This window comes from Dermacentor andersoni, chromosome 4 (genome assembly GCF_023375885.2).
Source record: "Dermacentor andersoni chromosome 4, qqDerAnde1_hic_scaffold, whole genome shotgun sequence".
In the NCBI taxonomy this organism is placed as follows: Eukaryota; Metazoa; Arthropoda; class Arachnida; order Ixodida; family Ixodidae; genus Dermacentor; species Dermacentor andersoni.
The window spans coordinates 83194515-83214871 of NC_092817.1; the positions used below are offsets into that span (position 1 = coordinate 83194515).

The window sequence follows — 20357 nt, forward strand, 5'->3', positions numbered from 1 at the left end:
AACCACAATATATTGTCAGACAAAGGTGCAATTAAGAAGCTTTGGATTAAGGGACTCAAATGATTTGGTATATGCAAGCTACTTGCATCTCCTAATCTGAAAAAGTTTATGTGAGGGGCCCCACCAACTCGACCTAAGCTTCAACCATTTTTCTCTTCCTTTGGTTGTCTGCATGAACTGGTGCTTAGGAATTCCTCCCTTTATGAAAAAAACAAAAAAAAACTGGATTACATTGTCACAAAGTCAGATGCACATCAAATACTGGTCTGCGCAAACGTGCAAGGACTGTGAGCAGTAACAACTCACTAGGCAAGCTGCTCCACAGCAATGCCAATCATACGGCCCATGATGGCACCAAAGGCCATGCTCGGAATGAAGATACCAGCAGGGACCTGAAATGCAGCAAGGGTGGGGCAAGGTACCGAGCAGCTACCTCAAGATCACAGCAGCTACAGCATTTCCAGTGAAAAACAGCTAGAAGATCTATTACAAGCTTAGCACCTCTCTATGCTTTAGCTTAAAAATGTAGGGTTCATGTGCGTAAGCTGGCTGCGCTGAACTCAAGCTGAAATGGTATGCAGATGCCTAACGGAAATTTTGAGTTCTACACAAGATACCGTGAAGCTTGAAAACATGGCAAGATGGTGATTGAAAGCTCAAAACATTCTAGATACTATACCTTTCTTTCAATAAAGTAAATGTTTTTCTTCTAAGAAAGTGCACAGCGTCAGATATTCAAGTCCTAACATAAAATACATGCAGCAAACAGCAAATAAATTGAGAGCAAACTAGAAAACATCTTGTGTGTTAACTGATATCCTCACAAAATGATTTTGAGTGTTAGTAAAGTGTCATCTGGAGCCACCAGTGACCAATAAACCAATAATGTGAAACTTTCGCACATCTAGGATGTAACCTGTTAACTTAAACTGCTTCACAAGGAGAAGTTACTGTTGCATCCTTCCAAGCGGTCTGGAGAAATTAAAGACAGCAAACAAAAGACGCACCTTGATGCCGAAGGTAAAGATGGTGATGAGCAGCTTGAATATCAAAGCTAAGCTGAGCTGCCACAGGGAGTTGTAAACGCCATCCCCAGCCTCAGCTATGTCAATGTGGTTGTTTACATTGGTAAAGTTGCGCTTGTAGTCGCATAGTGGTGACACATCAGTAATGCCACACTGGCTAAACAAGACCTATAAGAACAAGAGCAAACAGGGCTGTGTAAGCACACTTCCATGGCACCCCTGTAATAAAGTACTGAACAAGCCATCTGGCAGCAGCATTCTGTCAGCAGCAGGCGTAAATACACTTGAATGTTTGCACTTAAATACAAAGCTACAGTTACATCAAGTTTTGTAAATGGTAAATGTAAATGTTGAGTGTTAAAGTAAATGTTATACCAAAAACCAAACGAAGTACATACACTCTCACATACACGAAACACAAAGATAGAGAGCTACACATGTATACATAGTGATATCGATTTTTATTCTAACAACTTTCAGAAAGATTCCACAGACTCGTGCGACCTTGATAAATCACAACCCAATATCCAGCCAAGCTGTTTACATTACTCTTCCTGGCCAAACTGTTATTCTGAGGCACACAACAGCAGCACCAAGAATACTATCACTCAAGTTCTTTCTTTAGTGCTGGTGCAATCTCGAGAATTTGCAATAGCAGTAATGCTGACACTGTCACTTGGATATTTTTTTGAACACTGAAGGTAGCATCTCAACAGCAAGATCGCTACAGCATTGCCGTACCTGAAGTGACAGATTGTCACTTCTTAAATAGAAAGCATGTTACAATGCATTTTGGATGTTAAGTAAAATTTTCACAAAATGACTTCAAAGTGTTAGTAAAGTGTCCTCTGAAGTGACCATGACAGAACCTAATGGCAAAAATCGATAGGGAGCACCTCTTGCCATTAATGATGCTTAACAGTTATTTTTCACCAATCGAAGAATGCAATTTGTTGCTTGTGTCACATCTCTCATCCCCCATATTGCCTCCAATCTTCAGCACACAGCAACATTCAGTTCTTTATTTGGATCTACACATAATTGCATTTAAGTGTTTGCAATTACTTCTTTCATTTATGTTTATGAGTGCCTCCAGTTGCATTAACAGCTTGGTTGCAAAATATTTTCACAGGCACTTTCTACCACAGGTATGTGTAATGGATGCTTGCACTAAATACAAAACTACAGTTACATCAACAGTTTTGTTGCCTTACCTTTATAAGGTCGCTAGTATTCATGCGTGTATACTCGTTGGGAAAACTGAGAACAGCCGTAATGACCGTAATCGCAATAACCTGCAAGAAAAAACATGAATCAATATAGGGCAGTGGAGAATAACAAGAATAACTAAAGATAACAACAAGTGTTCAGGAAATGCCACTCACCTCAGCTATGGGATACTGGCCCAAACGAGATTCCTTTCTGTATCGACACCAACGAATGTTGCACTTGATGAAGATGGTGGCCACCACACCCTGCAACATAAGGTATGTACATTAAGACTGGTCACCAACATGCAGGGAAGCACAAATCTAACTAAAGCACACTGGGGCAATGACTTGCAGCTATGGTCAGCTTGGTGCTTTAAAGGTAGCAATGCAAGAGGTCACAATTAACAATTTTCATAACCTACAGTGTAAAGCAGCAAAGCTGATAGCTTGCAAAAATCCAGACTAGCTGCCATAATCTTCCTCATTCTTTTATACAGTTTCACGTTGTGTCTCAAGAGTGTTCAAAGTAGAGAACACATATGGAGTGTTCAAGTACAATGGCAGAACCTAATGACACAAATTAGCAACAGGGGTCTCCTTGCCATTAATGATGCTTAACGGTCATTTCTCATCAACAGTGGTATTTCTCCAGTCAGGCATACATGTACTGTTGTAAAGCTATATGTATCAAGTGTGCTGCGTAAAATGCCGAAGACTTCAGACACATCACACCAAGTTGAGGGCCCGTAACCACTACCGGTGTAAAATCCCTCAGTAAACATACGGTAAATATGATATTACAGTAGAATCTTGTTCGTACTTTTTGGAAAAAACTGCGAGAAAAACGCACTAGCCGGGAAAACGTACTATCTGAAGCAACTAAAAAAATGTTACATACTCAACTATTGTTAACATCTACGTGACGCGAAGCGTCGCACGGATCGTTGCGGCACGAGAAGCCAACACACATGGAGCTGGTGGTGCTCCAGTGGCCCGAGACGCATTTTGCTGTTTTCCTATGGCGTGGTATTTTAAGGGGGCGTCGGGAAACCGAATAGAGGGCGACGGCGGATGCCACCAAAGCGAAACGTGATGCCTACATTGCACCGCCTGAAGCAGGGAATGGCAGCCGGTTTGGACTATCACCAAAGCATGCAGTATGCTACTAATGGCACTATGCACCACACGCTGTAAAACAGATAGGTGAAGATGCTTATCGCAGTAGGTTTGGTGGCGATAGCTGTGAATATGGCGTGCGACGGCCCGGGCGGAGATTTGCTGGTGCGCAACGTGGCCTCTTGCATGGGCCGCGATGCGGCAGAGGCGAGCGCCACCTGGGAATGTTTCAAGGAAGCAGGCGCACCGCCCCGTGGACTCCAAGATATTTAAGCGCTGGCCTGTGCAAATTGTGGATGCCGTCTCCGGTCTATGCATTGTAGAAATGCTGGAGAAGTGGTTTGTCTGAGTTTTTGCATAACAGAACTATGTTTTCTCGTACATTCAAATTACAATCCGAAGCTATCATGTCTGTAGGTTGCGTTCAAGTCGTAATTCACAAATTTTCTGATGCATCTTACTCTCACGAATTCAATTAGGTCAGTAATGCCTGTGCGCCACATGGAGGGCCTGCGTGGTTTGGGATTATTTTTCTCTAATGGACAACGTCGCTGACGCCGACGCTGGATTTTCTGCAACACAAGGCCCTTAACGCTATCACGTTAAAATGTAAAAGGCTTGACTTGGCAAGCCAACCTCCTCCGACACTGCCCTTCCTCCTCTACTGCACCTATGGGCATGTTGACTCTTCATATAAGTAGGCCCTGCATGGTTGCCGGGCCCTTTGAGACAGTGTTTGGTTAGTGGTAACTCTTAGTGGCACCCTCGACACAACAGACTTTCACCATGCACCTCCTCTCCACTCTACTCAGTCCCATACTCTAAGCGCACTCTGTGGCTGTAAATTAGCGCTCGAGTATCTATTACCTATGAGCCTTTCTTTTCTCTTTTTTTTATATCTATGATTCAAAACCCAAGAATTTAATTTACTTATTTACCATTTTGGAAGAAATGCCAGGTGTTTGGCAGTCATTCACAAACGCAACAGCAAAAGAAAATTACTCGAAATACGACAACACTGCAGAAGTGGCGACTGACCCCGAGGATCCCAAGCAGAACAAAGGGAAGCAGCTCGAAGAACAGCCACGGGAGGTCGTACTCTACGTAGAACATCACCAGGTGGTCGTTGCCAAAAGGGTTGATGGAGCGCAGCACAGAGGCTGCTACCAGGGCACAGAAGAAGGAACGCCACAGCGTCTTCAGCGGGAAGTAGTAGCTCACCTGCGTGGCATTGGGAAGCACGGCTTTACAATGTTGTATCTCTTGTCATGCTGTAGGAACACACGGGTGAATGCCCAGCAGCACTTAGCAGAGATGTTGAAGACAGTTGTAAAAAACAAAAAGAAGTCCTAAATTTTTCCCTAAATATGCTGGGGCTGCAATACTACTCTGCCATACCACAATCACTAAGGGAAAGCAGACACTGCAGTTCAACTACCATGGGATCGGTGAGCAGTAAATGAATTCAGCCCGCATTCTTTGAGAAGGCGCAGTGTGGCTTTTTGTTATTGCTCTATGTGGCTCAGTTCTGTCAAGAATTAACTTTGCAATGTTTCTAGCAGTTGAATAAACCTAGACACTTTCGAGTATGACTGTCACTAAATCTAGGTGACATTTGGCCAGTAACACTCGGAATAGGTAATTATTTTTGATTTGCTAAACATTTTTTTGCTTCTAGTGTGTTGAAAACAGTCACATGGTAGAAACTACAGATGGCATGAGGCTAACCCTCGCAATACAAAGAACATTCAATGACAAATTACCCGCAAGAAGGAAGTTTGATGCCAGAAGAACAAAAGTTTGTACAAATGCCTGTGCTGTCCACCATTCCAGTGCTGGCTCAGCCACTGTACTGGAGTTACATGCACACCACTAGTGTCTCACTTCCCTCTAGTACTCTTGGAATTAAATCCTATGGTTGCAAAAGAAGTCCCAGTCAATGGAGCCGAGAGTTTGCCCCACTTTCACAAGGTTCAGCCTGTGTGCTACCAACAAAATATGAACATAACCACAATACAACAGTTTCTCCACAGCATAGGTCGGCATACTCACTCATGTGAGCACCCCGACTCGTAGTCGTTTCACACTCATTTCACAGGCATGAGATAGCATGCAAGTACGAATGAGAGGACATGACTATGGGCAGTACTGGGTGCATGTTAATTACAGTACAAACCAAAGTTAGTGGCAGTAGTTTTGAGTAGACACAAAAATTGATGTGACTGTCGTCGAGTGGACGTATGTATGTGAGAGATGTGTGTCGACATATGCATGTGAACATATGTATGAGAATGGAAGTAACTAAGAACCTGTGTGAGTACTGGTGAGTATCTGCATATCCTCCTGAACTATGCTACAAAGTGAAATAAAACACTCTACACATGCTTAGTACTAACCTCCTCCAAGCTGAACAGAACGCCACCGATGGGAGCCCCGAAAGCAACAGACACACCTGCAGCTGCAGCAGCCGAAAGGATCTGGATGCAGAGATACAACGTAACCAGGTAAGCCACAACACAATTTCTCTTGTCTTTATTAGTTAGGCACAGAAACATCAACGAGAATTCAACAGATAAGCATGTTAAGCTCTAGCTTGAGGGTGACAGAACATCCAATTTTGGAATAGTACAAGATATCCTGGCTAGACACAGAAAAGAGAATGTATGCACTTCACTTCGAAAATGTCAAGGTTATGCATTCGCTTCACCTAAATGTTTATACACTGCTTCCAAGTGCTTTAAAGGTCCAGCTTTAAAGGTCCAGCATTAAATGCTGTCACGTGTACTAAGACAGCATCAGGATCTATGCTCCTTTTGCTTGCTTCCTCTCTTCAGAAAAAAACAGCAGCTTAAAAACATAAAATGGTAAAAGAATAGCTGCATTCTGGTCCCAAACTACACAGGCTGCACTAATAATGAATTATTACCAAGAACTGCAAATATTTCAATGGAGGTCTAATGAAAGGCAGTTATTTTCTTAAGACATACCTTTCTGACAGTAGTTACACTTTGCTAACTTTTTATACCGGCACAGGCAACACTAGGATGCTAAGTTTTGGAGCTGGGCGCATTTAGCATCTGGTTATGCAATGCTGCACTTAGCAGTTTCAGGTGCTTTAGCGTTACACTCTGCCATGACAGCACACACATGACTTACATTATTTGTCACTTTACAATAAGCAGAGGCTCTCTGAAGTGCTCTCTCTTGGATTCATGTGGTCGCAAATAACAGAACATCAAGCACCTCAGTTAACCCTTATTCATCTTGCTCATTTCAACATTTACCTGGATTCATCATTTGTTGGCTCCATGTGGCCGTTCCCAGTGGGTAGTACGACAAGCAGCCACATAGCAGCACTAACCAAAGGCATCTTTCCCATTAGCAACATTCCATGGCACGCTGTTTTAAGGCATTAGCATTCCTAGGATACCTCACACACTTTCGAGGGCTAGGTATGTATGTTTGTGTGTACCTAACCAATTTCTCCGACGGTGAGTTAAATCGAACTGCCGTCAAAGACAGCAACCCAGCACTTTAGCAGGCTGCACCACGCATGCACTGGGTTTGTGCCCCATTTCATTGAACGTCTTTCACGCCAACGCTTTAGTAAGCTGCACCATGAATGCACTAGGCTTGTGCCCCATTTCATTGAACGTCTTTCACGCCAACGCTTTAGTAAGCTGCACCATGAATGCACTGGGCTTGTGCCCCATTTCATTGAAGGTCTTTCACGCCAACGCTTTAGTAAGCTGTGCCATGAATACACTGAGTTTGTGTCCCATGTCTTTCACACCAACGCTTTAAAGCTGCGCCATGAATGCACTAGGCTTGTGACCCATTTCACTGAACGTCTTTCATGCCAACGCTTTAAAGCTGCGCCATGAATGCACTGGGCTTGTGCCCCATTTCATTGAATGTCTTTCATGCCAACGCTTTAGTAAGCTGCGCCATGAATGCACTGAGCTTGTGCCCCATTTTATTGAAAGTCTTTCATGCCAACGCTTTAATAAGCTGCACCACGAATGCACTGGGCTTGTGCCCCATTTCATTGAACGTCTTTCACGCCAACGCTTTAGTAAGCTGCGCCATGAATGCACTGGGCTCGTGCCCCATTTCAGTGAACGTCTTTCACGCCAACACTTTAGTAAGCTGCGCCATGAATGCACTGGGCTTGTGCCCCATTTCAGTGAACGTCTTTCACGCCAACGCTTTAGTAAGCTGCACCATGAATGCACTGGGTTTGTGCCCCATTTCATTGAACGTCTTTCACGCCAACGCTTTAGTAAGCTGCACCATGAATGCACTGGGCTTGTGCCCCATTTCATTGAACGTCTTTCACGCCAACGCTTTAGTAAGCTGCGCCATGAATGCACTGGGCTTGTGCCCCATTTCATTGAACGTCTTTCACACCAATGCTTTAGTAAGCTGCGCCATGAATGCACTGGGCTTGTGCCCCATTTAATAGAACGTCTTTCACGCCAACGCTATTGTAAGCTGTGCCACGAATGCACTGGGCTTGTGCCCCATTTCATTGGACGTCTTTCACGCCAACGCTTTAGTAAGCTGCACCATGAATGCACTGGGTTTGTGCCCCATTTCATTGAACGTCTTTCACGCCAACACTTTAGTAAGCTGCACCATGAATGCTCTGGGCTTGTGCCCCATTTCATTGAACGTCTTTCACGCCAACGCTTTAGTAAGCTGCGCCATGAATGCACTGGGCTTGTGCCCCATTTCATAGAACGTCTTTCACGCCAACGCTATAGCAAGCTGTGCCACGAATGCACTGGGCTTGTGCCCCATTTCATTGGACGTCTTTCACGCCAACGCTTTAGTAAGCTGCGCCATGAATGCACAGGGCTTGTGCCCCATTTCATTGAACGTCTTTCACGCCAACGCTTTAGTAAGCTGCGCCATGAATGCACTGGGCTTGTGCCCCATTTCATTGAACGTCTTTCACACCAATGCTTTAGTAAGCTGCGCCATGAATGCACTGGGCTTGTGCCCCATTTCATAGAACGTCTTTCACGCCAACACTATAGTAAGCTGTGCCACGAATGCACTGGGCTTGTGCCCCATTTCACTGGACGTCTTTCACGCCAACGCTTTGGTAAGCTGCGCCATGAATGCACTGGGCTTGTGCCCCATTTCATTGAACGTCTTTCACGCCAACGCTTTAGTAAGCTGCGCCATGAATGCACTGAGCTTGTACCCCATTTTATTGAAAGTCTTTCATGCCAACGCTTTAATAAGCTGCACCACGAATGCACTGGGCTTGTGCCCCATTTCATTGAATGTCTTTCACGCCAACGCTTTAGTAAGCTGCGCCATGAATGCACTGGGCTTGTGCCCCATTTCATTGGACGTCTTTCACGCCAACGCTTTAGTAAGCTGCACCATGAATGCACTGGGTTTGTGCCCCATTTCATTGAACGTCTTTCACACCAACACTTTAGTAAGCTGCACCATGAATGCTTTGGGCTTGTGCCCCATTTCATTGAACGTCTTTCACGCCAACGCTTTAGTAAGCTGCGCCATGAATGCACTGGGCTTGTGCCCCATTTCATTGAACGTCTTTCACACCAATGCTTTAGTAAGCTGCGCCATGAATGCACTGGGCTTGTGCCCCATTTCATAGAACGTCTTTCACGCCAACGCTATAGCAAGCTGTGCCACGAATGCACTGGGCTTGTGCCCCATTTCATTGGACGTCTTTCACGCCAACGCTTTAGTAAGCTGCGCCATGAATGCACAGGGCTTGTGCCCCATTTCATTGAACGTCTTTCACGCCAACGCTTTAGTAAGCTGCGCCATGAATGCACTGGGCTTGTGCCCCATTTCATTGAACGTCTTTCACACCAATGCTTTAGTAAGCTGCGCCATGAATGCACTGGGCTTGTGCCCCATTTCATAGAACGTCTTTCACGCCAACACTATAGTAAGCTGTGCCACGAATGCACTGGGCTTGTGCCCCATTTCATTGAACGTCTTTCACGCCAACGCTTTAGTAAGCTGCGCCATGAATGCACTGAGCTTGTACCCCATTTTATTGAAAGTCTTTCATGCCAACGCTTTAATAAGCTGCACCACGAATGCACTGGGCTTGTGCCCCATTTCATTGAATGTCTTTCACGCCAACGCTTTAGTAAGCTGCGCCATGAATGCACTGGGCTTGTGCCCCATTTCAGTGAACGTCTTTCACGCCAACGCTTTAGTAAGCTGCGCCATGAATGCACTGGGCTTGTGCCCCATTTCATTGAACGTCTTTCACACCAATGCTTTAGTAAGCTGCGCCATGAATGCACTGGGCTTGTGCCCCATTTCATAGAACGTCTTTCACGCCAACGCTATAGTAAGCTGTGCCACGAATGCACTGGGCTTGTGCCCCATTTCATTGGACGTCTTTCATGCCAACGCTTTAGTAAGCTGCGTCATGAATGCACTGGGCTTGTGCCCCATTTCATTGAACGTCTTTCACGCCAACGCTTTAGTAAGCTGCGCCATGAATGCACTGAGCTTGTACCCCATTTTATTGAAAGTCTTTCATGCCAACGCTTTAATAAGCTGCACCACGAATGCACTGGGCTTGTGCCCCATTTCATTGAATGTCTTTCACGCCAACGCTTTAGTAAGCTGCGCCATGAATGCACTGGGCTTGTGCCCCATTTCATTGAACGTCTTTCACGCCAACGCTTTAGTAAGCTGCACCATGAATGCACTGGGCTTGTGCCCCATTTCATTGAACGTCTTTCACGCCAACGCTTTAGTAAGCTGCGCCATGAATGCACTGGGCTTGTGCCCCATTTCATTGAACGTCTTTCACACCAATGCTTTAGTAAGCTGCGCCATGAATGCACTGGGCTGGTGCCCCATTTCATAGAATGTCTTTCACGCCAACGCTATAGTAAGCTGTGCCACGAATGCACTGGGCTTGTGCCCCATTTCATTGGACGTCTTTCACGCCAACGCTTTAGTAAGCTGCGCCATGAATGCACAGGGCTTGTGCCCCATTTCATTGAACGTCTTTCATACCAACGCTTTAGTAAGCTGCACCATGGATGCACTGGGTTCGTGCCCCATTTCATTGAATGTCTTTCACGCCAATGCTTTAGTAAGCTGTGCCATGAATGCACGGGGCTTGTGCCCCATTTGATTGAACGTCTTTCATACCAACGCTTTAGTAAGCTGCACCATGAATGCACTGGGTTTGTGCCCCATTTCATTGAACGTCTTTCACGCCAACGCTTTAGTAAGCTGCACCATGAATGCACTGGGCTTGTGCCCCATTTCATTGAACGTCTTTCACGCCAACGCTTTAGTGAGCTGCGCCATGAATGCACTGGGCTTGTGCCCCATTTCATTGAACGTCTTTCACACCAATGCTTTAGTAAGCTGCGCCATGAATGCACTGGGCTTGTGCCCCATTTCATAGAACGTCTTTCATGTCAATGCTATAGTAAGCTGTGCCACGAATGCACTGGGCTTGTGCCCCATTTCATTGGACGTCTTTCACGCCAACGCTTTAGTAAGCTGCGCCATGAATGCACAGGGCTTGTGCCCCATTTCATTGAACGTCTTTCATACCAACGCTTTAGTAAGCTGCACCATGGATGCACTGGGTTCATGCCCCATTTCATTGAATGTCTTTCACGCCAATGCTTTAGTAAGCTGTGCCATGAATGCACGGGGCTTGTGCCCCATTTCATTGAACATCTTTCATACCAACGCTTTAGTAAGCTGCGCCATGAATGCACTGGGTTTGTGCCCCATTTTATTGAATGTCTTTCACGCCAACGCTTTAGTAAGCTGTGCCATGAATGCACTGGGTATGTGCCACTCTTCAATGAACCTCTCGCCAACTTGGGTCACTGTGTATGTGGCTACTTGAAGTGTGGCAAGCAAGGGAATAAGTCTCAACATTTGCAGGCACCAGTACACCCCGCTTCTCATCTCGGAGGCCATGCACAGATTTGTTGGCAGCGCCACCAGATGGCACAGTGAGCCCAGCAGCCACGTGATTCGTTTTTGAACATTTGCATGCACCAGCAAGTCATGCATTTCGGAAGCCATACACAGGCATCGTGGTGGCAACACTAGATGATGCTGAGTGTTCTTAGGGAAGCACGAATGAGGAGTCGCGCCGCAATACATGCCTCATACATATCTCGTTTTGACAGCGGCAATGCATTGTGTCGCTACATCGGTTCAATGCTAAACGCACTGCCATTGACATCCTCACAAGATGGGTTCTGCCAAGTTCTTTTTCTCCCAAGAAATAAAAGGGAAGAGACAGAGAGTGATGCAAGTACTCACCTCCCTTTTCTTGGCCTCATTCTTGCCGTACTTGGGGAACAGGTAGGAGAAGATGTTGCCGATGCAGCAGGCAACATGCACAAGGGGCCCTTCCTTGCCCAGACTGAGCCCCGCCCCCACAGCCAGCACCAGGCACACCGACTTGATGGTCAGAGTCCACTTGCCCAGGTAGCCGCGAATGATGAAACCACTCAGAATGGTTTTGATCTGTGCATGTAGTGCAAGCAACAACACGGTAGCATGACCCACCAGACATTTACGGGTAATGGAATCTACAACAACTGGCTCTTCAATACTTGGCCGCAAGCAAGTCCGCCTAACTTTTTCCCTCTCTTGCCTGTAAACTGCGGCTTCACAATTGTAAATGTAGTTGCTATCCATCTAATACACTCAGGGCACATACTCAATTTGATAAACACAATGAAATGCTGTGGAAGCTAGAGCAACATTTCCACTACTTGCATTCCGGAATAGAAGATATAACAGTATACATTATAAGCCAGAAAATAAGAACACCTGAACGGATGTGATGCTGACTCCACATTATAGTAGTAATAGATGGAGAGGTTGTCACATAAAGGGCACTCAGGGTTCATGCTGGTGCATATGTAAAAAATTCAAGGGTTTTTAAGGACTTTCAAGGTCCTGTGTATGAATATTCAAGGACCAGACGCAGGGCGATAATTATACATGCGTGTATAATTATGGAATACGTACTGTGTCCCGTGACAATTGCCCTTTCCCACGCTTGTTAAGCTTCACCGCAATACACGTACGCTTCACCGCGTAACTTAGCTGTGCTGAGGCGCAGCTGCCTTTCGGGAACCAGCATTAAACGCGTTACGCTTTCTAAGCTTTGAAGCCATACGCGAGGATTACAGATGTGGAGTTGGTGCGATTACTGACAGCAGCGAATTCTTTCAATGAAAAACACGGCATCGAACGGCAAGAACCTTGATAGCGAACGTCGAAGCAGCAAAGCCGAGTGTTGCCACGGTGGTAGCTACTGCTGCCAGCGGATCGGCGTGCGAGAGCACTGGATAATTCGAGGCAGCAAGATAATCAAAACGGTGGTGATGGCTTTGATTAATGCCATTTGGGACCTGCGGTCACGGCAAAAGCTCCGGAAAATCGGACAGCGAAGGGTTCTTGCGTCTGAAATTGCAGACGTTCTTACACATCGACTCTATGGGACGCGTGGTGGAGCCTCAAAGCCGTCCGCGCTATCGGGCATTTCACAAAAATCGGGCGTCCAGAAAATGGATTGTTGACTGTACACAGGCAACTCTTCCAGCCAACGAAATGGCGTCAAAGACAATTCTTAACGAGTCCTCTCTTTTACTTGAGCCAGCAGTAGATCGCGGCTTTCATTCCCTTTCAATAAAATGACAGCCAATTTTCCCTGATTGAAGCACAAATTCCCTGAGTTTTCTCTGAGTTTTACCAGACAATTCAAAATGCTTGAGAATTCCTATTTTCTTAAACAAAATCGCAGCGGGAATTCAGGAGGGTTGAAATTTTCTCGAATACAATCACTGGAAGTTTATTAAAAATAAAAATTTAGGAAATTCAAGGATATTCAAGGATCTCCGAAAATTCAGGGATTTTCAAGGCCTTGAAAACGATCTTTTTAAATTCAAGGGTTTTCAAGGGTTTCAAAGACCCGCACGAACCCTGGGCATTGCAGATTTATGCGTTCACGCAAGAAAACATGCCGAGTGGTAAATTTTTATGATCACACCATTTGCATAGCTTCTGGAGAGTTGCCTGCTGAATATGAAATGAAGTATATGCGTGCCAACTGGCATTGCAGAGGACAAACCTTGCCACATAAACACTGCAGTGACCAAGGACTTTACTCTCAATACTTGAAATGCAATCCAGATGTCAGAATGGATAGCAACTCATCCCTTCATTATAGTCCTTTGCCACACTGTATCAAGTTTTTTGCAGACAGATTCAGTGCAATAGCTATGACCATAAGACAGCAGGAGTTAAAAACAAAAAGCAATCTTGATAAATTATCACATTTCATATTTGTATGCTTCACATCCAATGTCAAACACACACAAGTTTCTGGAGTGGATTGCTGTATATGGCCGGTTAATTACTCCCACAGCAGAAAGGTAGGTTCCTTAAAGCTTCCAAAGTGCACAATGAAGACATGGTATGCTAAATGCTTGCTGTCAGATTGAGTATTTATGCAGCATAACTAATGGGACCAGGAAAATAATGTGGACTGTAGTCTGCAACAAATATTATGAAACTCCTTTTTCTTTGTTTATATATAATATATATATATATATATATATATATATATATATATATATATATATATATATATATACCCCTGTAGGATTCTGAACTTTCTTACTCGTGTATCTCCCATACTAGGGCTGAACTTTTTGACCATGTGCACCTGCCCAGTTTGTCTATTAAATTCTAATTACACAAATTTGCGATTCTGAAAAAAGCCAATACATCAACGTAAAAAATGTGTGCTATGCCTTATCAGCATCACCTTTCTGCTACAACCATAAAACAAGAAACCACTGCACCAGATTCACAAAGCACTCAAACCTCATCTTGCAGCACTAGTTTTGAGACTCGATCTGTACAGAATTAAAGCTAGTGCACTGTATAAGAAATTTAGTTCCTAGTTTTGTAACGAGGAACCATACTAATTTTTCAGGAACTATGTAAAGATCAAACTAATCCAACACAAACGTCACTGGTTAATGATGATTTATTAACAAATGATAATTTGGCTCAGTGCACTAGTTTTTCTTGTGCATACAGCGGCATATTTATAAGATCTGCAATCCATGCATGTACTCTTTACTGATATTTCATTAATGTTTGTGTATTCTTATAAATCTATATTCAGCCTCATAGCTTTGTATTTTATATATTGAAGCACAACTCATGGTCCTCTCCTTTTTTACAATTATTTGCTGTATTCACCCCAATGCATTAACCCCAGCATGGCAACATAGGTTTGTTTTTCGTATTATCTTAAAATGTTGTCTTAAGCAAAAAGGAAAAGCCCACCTCTGGAATTCCAGAGCCACAGGCATAAGGGGCGAATGTCCGCACCAACATGACAGCCAGGCCAGCAAAAAGTACACTCCATAGGACGTACAACAGGTAAGAGAGGAGGTAAAACCCTGCCCCTTCCTTGTCAATATCACTGTCAAACATTTCTGGCCACCTGAAAGAAGCAAACATGAACATGCATATCTAACACCCAAATAACGCAAACAGGTCGTCATAGCCTGCTAATGCGGACCATGCTGACTTGAATTAGACAATTGCCATATTAAACCGTCAGGGTCACCAACATTGACGTTGAACAATATTGCTGAGAAGTGTGAAGTTGACACCGTGGAGAAGGTGTCACTCGCAAAATAAGGGCCTCCTTGTTTTCCACTGGTGGCACTTTATGTCTGAGGTTTCGGTCATTGTATTTCTTAAGCTTGCTGCTGGCAAAGGTACTTGTAACTCTTTAGTTGGCGGTGAGGTCATTAAAATGCAATACGCTATCTCTCAGGGAAGTATGGAGATGAAATTTTAAAAGGGCAGTCTTTGTTTATCTGGCCCATGTGACTAACATGATTAGTCAGCTATTAATTCTGTTACAATTAAAGCATCAGTTTATTAACCATAAGCCAATCAAGTAGCACTGCACAATAAACACAGAAAACCTTTAGGTTCAGCAGCCATGCACTTTAACCACCTTGCACACTGAGCACTTACTGCAATGTTTTGAAGGCATGGGAGGGTGTTCTCTCTATGATAACTGAACGGTGCACTAGCACTAGCACATGCTAACACATGTGAGAACTGGCTTGAACAAGTTGTGTCAGTTCACCTATTAAGAAAACAATATTGAAGCAATTCTACTTTGAGACACAGCTCCTACATAGGGAGAAATAAAGATTCTTCCTCACATGCTCAACTGCCCTATTTACCTAATGCCAAAAATCATTCAGCACTCCGCTTCACAAGCACACCAAGAATGTTTACACACACATATACAAGAAAGAAATAGCTGCAGTCAACCACAACAGCATCAAAGCTACAAGAGGTTCTACGAAAGACGCAATCCAGGATAAATGATATGCAAGTTATAGGAGGAGGGCATACAATGTACAACACTGTCCGGTCCATCCCTACGTCTTGTAAATTTTGTGCTCGAATCCAGTAGCTATGTTTCAACATGTATCCCAACTCACATCCTTAAATGATATTTCTTAATCTTTGCTTAATTGTTACAAAACAGGCTCATTTTCTAAAATTTCACCGTCTAGCTCAGCTACAGCGCCCGAGAACTCCACACCTTGTTCCCAGCTCAGCCAATGAAAGAACAAAAATCAAATTAACTTGCAGGGTTTAACATCTTGATGCAGCACACAGGCTGTGAGAGAGAAGAGAAACAAGCTCTGATGGTATGCTGGAGATATTAGCCTGGCTGTTTGCCTGACATGCTACTCCAGGTGCTGCATTATGATTATGATATATACACCGGCGCTGTGGGAGACAATGTTGTGATCATCCCAGGTTAACTTTCACCCCATGGGCTCTTTAACATGCACCTAAACCTAAGTACATGAGTGTTTTCGCATTCTGGCCCTGTCTGGATGGAGCTGTCACGGCCAGGAACTGAAGCTGCAATTTAATGCTCAGCAGCATAATAGCATAGCCACTGAGCCACCGCATCAGCTGAAAGGAGGATAGGCAAGGTTGATGATGTATAGCAATGTACTGCATTTTATGGTGCAAGGGTCAGACATGGTCAAAGAGCGTCATGCATGAGGTGATACGTTTTCAGTGAATCGTTCATGAAATGAAAAAATGAACTGCGAATGGTGATGTAGCATGTCTGTAGAGAGGCCTAAAATCAGTCACTGTAACTTGCGTAAAATGTGCATCAGTATTAAAATAATGACAATGTCTACAGATGTGACCTATTACCATAAATGTTTTGTTACGAAGGGACGATTTACATAGGCATGGTTGAATGGCAGACCTACAGCAAGGGATCACACACCTGTACCACTGCTTGCAGTCATCCCCCTTGAAGAAAGTGTCATTGGATGCCCAGCAGCACTGCTCCTTGTTGAGCCAGAAAGCTTGCGGGCAGATGCCCTCACGCAGGTCCTTCATCCAGAGGGCACCAATGTCGATGACAGCCGCAATGGCGCCTGCCGCCAGCCCCACCAGAAGTACGCACAGCCAGCCCGACCAGGCGTCATGAAAGCCCACCAGGAGCTCCACCAGACCCCCTTGCCCTCGGCGCTTGACAATGAGCCGGTGGCGCATGCGGTCCCGGGCCAGGTCCCGCTGCCAGTCAATTGTGTGGAAGTCCTCATACTGTGCTGCCGAGGGACCCAGCTGCTCCTCAAGCTCCTGCTGCTGCTGCCCAGATGAGCCTGCAGGCAAAGAACGGGAAAGGGACCATGTGTCAAGGTTGCTCACACTGATGCAGCGACTGTCTTCACTGCAAATTGGAAGCAGCGAGCAACTCGCACGTGATCTCTTGGGGTCGGACATGCAATAAACCAAAGAAAGATAGGAAAATTACTACTGTGGTTAATTGTTTGATTAAGCTGTCTTATTTAATTTTAATCAATTGCTTTGCAGAAGATGTTGCAAGTGAGAGACTGAACACAGGCAATGCACCGGGTAAGTCCGCTTCGCAAAGACTGTGGGGTAATTTGATGATCAAGTTGCAGTGGAACTTATCAGTGTTACAATATTTATTTTTCATAGAAACCAAATCTGAAAAATATTGCATGTCTATTCCCAAGAACACTTGGGGGCGACGGGGAGGCGAGGTGATAACACATTAAATAAGTGTGAATTGTTGTACTCACTAGAACCTGCCAAGAAAGGGATCACAGAAGTAATATCTTTTTGACAGCATTTGAGACAACATTGGCAACCCCAGTAAGAAAAAAAAAAGTTGAAAAAAGAATTAAGGCAGTAGTATGCCAGGGTTTGTGCTTCCTTTAGCTGACAGTCATATACGCTTGCATACAAAGATAATTTCCCTCGCTGCCTTCATGAAAAGGAACATTACTAGAGTGTGATGTATGTTACTGTCCAAGCTGGTGAAAATGCAACAGCCATGTTGACCTTAAGGCAAAGCATTCCACCGCACAGTCAGTACAACTGGGTCCCAGTAAAGCACTGACAGGTGTGTTTATGTTATGGTACGGTTTCCAAATAATATTACTTTTAAAATGTACATATGCAGCTCTCGCCATATCAGCCTCGTAATAATGTGTGATTGCCGTGTAAACAGCATACAGCACACATAAGAAATACTTCATTATTTACTTCACCGGAGTTCATCCAAGTGGCACAAAATACATCAAACACAGCGACAGCGCCGGGCACTCGGCACTGGTTATCTCCGACTCTCAAGCAGCATGCAGAATGTACATGCAAGGCAGATTGCCACGAATCACACTGAGAATCTTAGGCAACGCACTCCAAGAAGAACATGCAATCATATGGTGTCCAGGACACGAGGGCATCCCAGGCAATGAGAAGGCACACTCCCTAGCTCGAGAACCCACAAACCGAGCGGGGAACCACAACCCTTTCTAGGATAGTCAACTTACAGCCCGAGACATCTCGAACACCAACCAACGTCGCACGAGAGAGCACCTTGCCCCCCCCCCACTCGCATCGGCAACTGGGGGTACAAGAAGCCCGCGCATACAGAAGAATACAGACACACACCTGTCCCCACTTGGGAAGAGCACACCACATGCCAGCGCTTGTCCATGGTGCGGTGCATGGCCGTCGCTGCCACATGCGACGTGGGAATGTACAAAAAAACCACGAGAAGCAAACTCGCCTGAGCTGCTTGCCTACAATAGGGAGCTGTGGGAGATCCTACTCGCCCGGCCGGGGCTGGGGGCCCAAAGGGGCCTCTTGGACCAGGCGGAGAGAGTAGCCAGGATCACTGGTGTCCTGGAACAGGGACCCACCCAACCGCTTCCCTCCCACCCTACCCTTTTCCTTACTGCCCTCTTCCCTCTCAATCATCCATATGTGTTTCCAGACATGCTGGCGAGTGTAGGTGCAACCGCTTTCACAGATAGCTATATGTCATGCATACAGTGCACTACAGTGGAAAACACTTCGGAAGCACATTAGGTGTCCGATGGCACGCCGGCTTAGTAAAATTAGTCGAAGGTGCAAGCATGCACCATTTGTCAGTCGACCGGCACCAAGCAATTGCACGGCATGGTGTACGATCTCCGGAAGACGCAACGACGCAAATCCCACCCGATAGTCGAAACGGATCTCCGGAAGAGGAAACGACGCAAATCCGACCCGATAGTCGAAACGGAACCGACCTCCCGAGTGGAGATTTCACGACGACGATGACGTCACATCGAACGACGCGGCCTAACCACTTGCTATCGAAAAAAAAAGAAGAAAGTATGAACGAACGGTTTCTAGCCGTGCCGCTGGTAAAGATTCTAGGGGAGATAAACGGTGGCGTCGATGAATGCAACGTGGAGCTCGCAGCTTCACACAGAGCAGCATATTAAAATGGAAGCTGCGAACAAATGAATAACTGACGAGTCCTTTGGTCTATATAGGTTTCTACCAAACTGAATTGCTCCGATAACTCGATGTTTATCGTCATGCGTTTTAACTCCAACACATCATTGCGAGGCTTTAGACCAAGTACAGGAGGAAGCCCTCGAAAGCGGAGATAGTTCCGAGAGCCGCAGCGCGACGCGCGCAACTCGTTATGCCTTGCCCCCCCCCCCCCCTCCCCCCATTTCCCCACACCTTTGGCGTGTCTCCTGCGATTCTGGTGGTGTTGGCGGTAGAGGTGTTGTTCGCTGTTCATGGACGACGGCGTGTAAATGAGAACCGCAGCCGCCAGCTCGGCCACCGCCACTGCTGCCGCCGCTACGTCCGCACCAGACGACGATTCCGATGACAGCTCGCGCAACAGACGACGATCCGCAGCGGGAGTAGACACCGCACACGCGACGACGGGGTTCGGAAACGCACCGGTTTCGCTAGCCAGCGCAGCAGACGACCACCACACGGCCTGCTGTGACGCGAACCACCCGCGCGATCAACCGCGCGCGCGCACGCACAAGGGAACAGTGCAATGCACCGTTCGAGGCGACGGCGGCAGCGGAGACTCGAAGGCAAAGGAAGGAAACAGGAGAGAGCGAAGGAGAGCAATAGTAAAAAAAAAAAAAAAAATCTAAAGAAGAATAGTGAACAGCAGGCGCGCGAAAAGGACACCTTCGACAATGGTTTCTTTCCGTTCTCCTTTCCCCACTCTCCTTTTCTTTTCATTTCTCGGAGAATACGATGAAACGAAAGAGAAGGCCGGTTCGGGGAGAGCTCCGGTTGGACTGAGGGGAGTCCGGACCCCTGCCAGCCAAGGCCGCGGGGAGACAAACGCAGCTGTGGCGCTCGCGCGCGCCAGCGAGCGAGAACTCGCGATTTTCCTAGCCGCCTGTCCTCTCTCTCGCGAGCCGATGACGGGATCACGCGCGCTGCACTCTCGTACAAGAGCAGAAGCCGTCGCCCGCTGCGTTGTCGTGAAAGCAAACCGGCGGAACACGACGCAAGTTACTTCGCGCCAGCGCCGCGTTTATGAGGGGGGAAGGAGGACGGCGATGCGGGGGGGGAGGGGGGGATG

At 45.9% G+C, this 20357-nt stretch overlaps 1 protein-coding gene across 8 annotated transcripts in view; it reads right to left on the reverse strand.

Annotated features, from left to right (window-relative positions):
* ClC-c (chloride channel protein 3) overlaps nucleotides 1-20357 on the reverse strand; it is a 79710-nt gene that overhangs the window by 10810 nt on the left and 48543 nt on the right. For 6 of the 8 annotated variants that reach the window (XM_050183337.3, XM_050183335.3, XM_055073974.2 and 3 more), the window contains 9 exons: nucleotides 16716-17097; nucleotides 14717-14876; nucleotides 11666-11872; nucleotides 5749-5829; nucleotides 4391-4573; nucleotides 2411-2500; nucleotides 2240-2320; nucleotides 1008-1193; nucleotides 307-392 (listed from right to left, as the gene is read on the reverse strand). In XM_050183337.3, coding sequence (XP_050039294.2) covers nucleotides 307-392; nucleotides 1008-1193; nucleotides 2240-2320; nucleotides 2411-2500; nucleotides 4391-4573; nucleotides 5749-5829; nucleotides 11666-11872; nucleotides 14717-14876; nucleotides 16716-17097 — 1456 coding nt within the window. Of the gene's footprint in view, nucleotides 1-306; nucleotides 393-1007; nucleotides 1194-2239; nucleotides 2321-2410; nucleotides 2501-4390; nucleotides 4574-5748; nucleotides 5830-11665; nucleotides 11873-14716; nucleotides 14877-16715; nucleotides 17098-18415; nucleotides 18477-19483; nucleotides 20184-20357 lie in introns of those variants that run through there. The other 2 variants (XM_050183339.3, XM_055073975.1) reach the window with 2 other exon arrangements.